General features: G+C 36.2%; 1 protein-coding gene across 9 annotated transcripts in view; it reads right to left on the reverse strand.

The window, feature by feature from the left end:
* The window catches only part of FOXP2 (forkhead box P2), a 572,651-nt gene that overhangs the window by 66,858 nt on the left and 500,793 nt on the right, over positions 1-5,000 (reverse strand). For all 9 annotated transcript variants that reach the window (XM_046021111.1, XM_046021110.1, XM_046021114.1 and 6 more), the window contains one exon: positions 976-1,113. In XM_046021111.1, the coding sequence (XP_045877067.1) occupies positions 976-1,113 (138 nt within the window). The remainder of the gene's footprint in view (positions 1-975; positions 1,114-5,000) is intronic.

Consider the following 5,000-nt stretch of genomic DNA (forward strand, 5'->3'; position numbering starts at 1 on the left):
ATTTTTTTTTTCCAAGGCGGCTCTGAAATTTTCCAATCCAGTATCCAAAAATTCCTACTAAACAAAAGGGCACAGAGTATCTATATGCTAAAGGGCCAGAACCACATGGATACCCTAAATGACTGCATCTGAAATCCCGATCGGGTATAAAAATAGGTTCTATCCTACTCTTTGTAAGGCCCAAATGGATGGCTACATAAAAGCAGGTGGTTTGGGTCTTATTAAATATGTTTCATCCATCAGATGTACAGAAGAATGTCAGACTTAGAAATCTAAGCAAATGGGCTGTGGTCATCATCCACAGATGATAGCAAAGTAATTAAATCGACAAGAATTCAGGTAAAGCACATTCTCTTCTCTACGATAAGTAAGACTACAACATAAAGTCCAAGTACACTCAAGGCTCCAACAAGGTACATATTAGGAGCATGAGTTTTGTTCCTTAAAGAAGGTAACGTTCATGGATTAGTGACTTAGCTGCTTAACTTTGTTTTTATAAGTAGATATTTCCTATGCTTCAACACTGGACATAATTTGGAAAGAAAAATCTAGGATGTCACTTTCCCACTGCAACCAAATGGCCAGTTCAAATTTTGTACTTCCCTGAGCAAAAAGGACTGCTAAAGTGGTGAGGAGTCTTAAAGGCAAGAATTATCTGTAAGTCCCTTTGCACTTTTGTTGGCATGTCTACAGACCAAATGTAGGAAGCATATGAAAATTTAAATATTAGTCCATTCCATGTTGAGGCTACGCTTCTCTCTGCTCTTATTCTAGACTTGGATGAATGTAAAAAGACTAAGGGATCTAACTTTTCTTATGTAGTTCTGCAGTTACAATGCTACGATTATGTTTTTGCATGCTGATCAGTTGTCCCTTCGAGTGGAGAATGACTGTCAGATAGGTCCTGGCGCTGTCGACCACCGGTGCACGCCTTCTGCACCACGCTAGAACACCAAAGCAGGTAACCCACATTACCTGCTGCAGCATGACTGCCTGCTGCTGCTGGAGAAGGGCTTGGAGCTGCTGAGGAGACAGGACTTGTTGCTGAAGAATCTGCTGCATTTGCTGAGGGGTGATCACCTGGGGAGTCATCATGGCCACCGACACGGGCACCTGGACAGGGAGAGAAAGAGAAGGGGCCGTCATAACCAAACGTCTGCTCACCTACTTCACAGTTATATGGCATCTCCAATACATTCTTTAGAAATGACGACTAACAATTTGTACATCCTATTTGATAATAATATTAGAGTACCACAGTGTTTAGACACTGGCCTTCCAGGGGCATCAGACTTGATCAGATTCTACCTTTATGTCCCGTACCTCCTATGTATTATGCTGAATGGCGGAGCTTTGACTAGCAGAGTTAAAAATAAACAATTACACGTCAGTGTTCTCAGTACTTGATCACTGACCATCTTGCCAGTGCCATAGTGCTATCAATGGAAAGCCTTTTGAAATGGTTTAAAGGTATGATTAAAATAAACTCTAAAGATTAATTAGAAAAATAAGCATATAAGTTACAGTTATCAAAGTTAGTAAAGAGAATGTATGTAGAAAGGACTTATGCATAAAACATAATCACTATCTTGAAAATTTTATGGATAGATATAAAAAACAGAAGTACTAGAAAAATACATCTAGTAATACATACTGCTTCATGAGCACATTTAGCAGCTCATACAGGATACATCTACAAATGTATATCCAGGAAATAGGCACCCAGACAGGTCCTCTCAAAGAAGGAATCAGAAGCCAAGTATTCCTCTTTAAACATTTTCTTATTTCAGGCTAACTAGACTTAAATCAGGGAGTCTAGAAATTGAAAGATTACTTAAAACTTATTCATGAAACTGAAAAAAAAAGTATTTTACTTAAAATTTTCTTTCTTTTCAAGGCTCTGAGAATTACAGAGTCGAAAGGAAAAGCAAGTAAGTTGGGAGAGAAAGAAACAGAGGAGGAAGGAGAGGCAAGAGAAATACAGAGTGAGAAAGAGCGAAGGAGAAAGTCCTAGAAAAGAGAATGGCAGGAGAGGTGAGTGTGAGAACCTCATAGGCAGGAAAGCCTGAGGTAGAGGCTTGGCCGGCCAGGCCACAGCTGTGCCGTGTTGAAGGCACTGCTTGTACTAACCAGCATGTAATCAAACAACGTGTCAACTTGCCAAGTTTGCAACCTTTGAAAAAGCAATCACTTTCTTTCCTAGAAAAAACAATTCACTTTTACTGTAAATAAAAGCAAGTGTTTATATAAATACTGCTTCAGAACAAATCCATGGGACAACAGTGTGTCTTGGAAAACAGAAAAAGATTAATAGACATGGTTCACTATTTTAATAGTCATTTTTACACAGTTAAAAACTTCTCTGGCACCTCACGTTATGAAGAAAGGAGAAACTGATAATGAAAAAGAAGTTCAGAGAGAAAAAAATAAAAGAAACCCAGGGTGGATAAATCTCCCCTTCCTCAAACAAATTGTATATATTATATATAACATATATATAATTAATACTATGAAATAACTTGGTCTTTTCTATCCCATGGTGCTATCTTAAAATATGGATTGACTAGATCTAGTTTTATAACACAAAGAAAAAAAAATCACATTATGACAGAAAAAAACTCAGTGATTTTCACAAGTATTTCTGGATTCATTTTTTAGAACATACTGACATACCTATAGGTTACTGTCTTTGAATTTAACATAATAAAAGGCATTCTGAAGTGTGTGCTATCAAATTAACTGACCCAACAGGCTGCCCAAGTGTTTCGTTGTTTAAAAATTGAATGGCGAGTTTACCTAATTGTTTGTGCCTTGATAAACAAATAGAATGGTTAGAACAAGCAATTTTAAAATTAATCTATTGCAAAGATGGCTTTTCTTCCACCAGTTGTTTACCTCATACTGTCTCCAAATAATGAGGGATCAAACCAAAATGAAAGACAAGGTAAGAAAGAAATGTTAATCTCAAGAAGGCTGCCAACTCAAATCTACAGACAGATACTACATATATGTAGACAGATATTACATATATGTAGACAGCCAAATACATAAACAGAGATACATACACACATACATATACCTTCTATAAAGCCTATCATGTGATTAAAAACTTGCCACACTTCTCTCATCTAAGACCCTAATCACTTTGTAGTGTATGGAGAGCTTTCACTTAATTATCTATATATCTACAAGGAAAAGTCCTTGTTATACATGACTCATGACAAATGCCCTTTTTAAGAAGTTTTATGAATGGAGGCCTGTCATAATACACTGCAAGTTTACAGTTAGATTTCAGCTCATATAAATTATGTGACTCTATAGTTTGTTGCAACTGTGACTGATTTGGTATATAAGCAAATTTAAGCAAGAATTGTGCCTTTGCATTTTAGAGTCCATTAGCCCCTTTACTATGGATATGTTATTTTTTACTTTTAACACGATTTGTATTTCCCTTGTAACGAAAAATTTATGAACATAAAAATCACCATCACAACCTCCACCTCCTCCTCAAATCATATGTACCACACATACGTGATATTCTCCAAGTTTTAAGCAGATTCTGTCTTTCCTTCCAGAAAACTGTCATCTAAAACTGACAATATATATGCACAAAGACAGGCAGAAAGACAAGCCAACTAACACATAATTGAATACTCTACCTCCATAAGATATGTACGAAAACACGAGTCAAAATTAATTATATATGTGGGAAAACACAGGTGCACTTGTGAGGGATTTCTAACACTATCAAGAAGCCAGTACTAATCTCTAAATCCACATACACAAGCTCATCCCAAGTGGAATGTCTGAGGCTACTAAAACACTTGAATTATTTTAATAAATAGAAAATTAAGATTTTCCTGTACCAAATATCAGTTACATGTTACATGTAGGCCACTCCACTTGCCTTGTTTAGAAATCAGTAATTTTCAAAATGCAAAACTTTTCCATTTTAAGCAGCTTACTTGAAGTGATACATTTCCTTTGCTCCTCCTCCATCACTTTTGTTACAATCTCCATGCACTTCTTTGTCACTCCAAAGTACCCTAAGAATTCGCTGACAAAGATGGGTAGAGATTGACTGAGTACACAAGAAATTTTTTTTGGAGATCATGCTACTTTATCAATATTGAAACAGGTAAGACCAGCATCATATTTGAAAATATATGGAGAACTTTCTGAAATATATATACCTTAGTAAGTCAGGTATTAAGCTTAAGAAAATATTTTCCACTAGATGTATCATTTCGTTCATGCAAATATTCTAATGAGCGACCACACTTAGGTATGTGATAGAGGAGGGGAAGGAGAACTTAGCTCAGCTCTTTTCTGGCGAGAGGGCAAATAAAAGTCTGGTAGCTTTATGAAGGTACAATGCATTATGCAGTCACCGAATGTTAGAAACAGCTGGCTCTGAATGGGTGTCCCAGTGAAAACTGTAGTCCACTAATTAAAATCTTCAATTTTAGTATAGTGCTGCCGAAGCGAGCACTAATTAAAATCTTCAAAAGTGAAGAAAGGGAATGAATTCTCAACTTTGGTGGGGAGATTTCTTTTTCTCTCTTGGTGTTTACTATACTGACAGATCTGAAACAGCGATGCACCCATTAAGGGTTTATTCGCCCTCATTTATTTTCTCATTACATGGATTAAGCACACACTTGATGTGTTGTTCTGTGTGCTAAGAAGTAATAGGTAAATGGACATAATGTTACATATTCTGAAAAGAGAGAGGAAAACTTCTGCAAATGTCCTGAAATGAGTCAAAATGGCAAAAAGTTGAAAGTGTTTAGATAGTATCCCAGAACAGGTAGAGGATGACTTTAGATTAAAAAAAAAAAAAATACAAATGTGTTTCTATTAAACTTCTGAATGTACCTCATTGAAGAGGTCAAAAAGTCATTAAAAGAAGATCACAGCTCACTTCAAATGAATCTAAAGAGTTATTGTAAGGGTTATAAAAATGGCCCCCAATTTTTATTTGCTATAATAAGCCCACT

Source organism: Meles meles, chromosome 10 (assembly GCF_922984935.1).
Source record: "Meles meles chromosome 10, mMelMel3.1 paternal haplotype, whole genome shotgun sequence".
NCBI lineage: Eukaryota > Metazoa > Chordata > Mammalia > Carnivora > Mustelidae > Meles > Meles meles.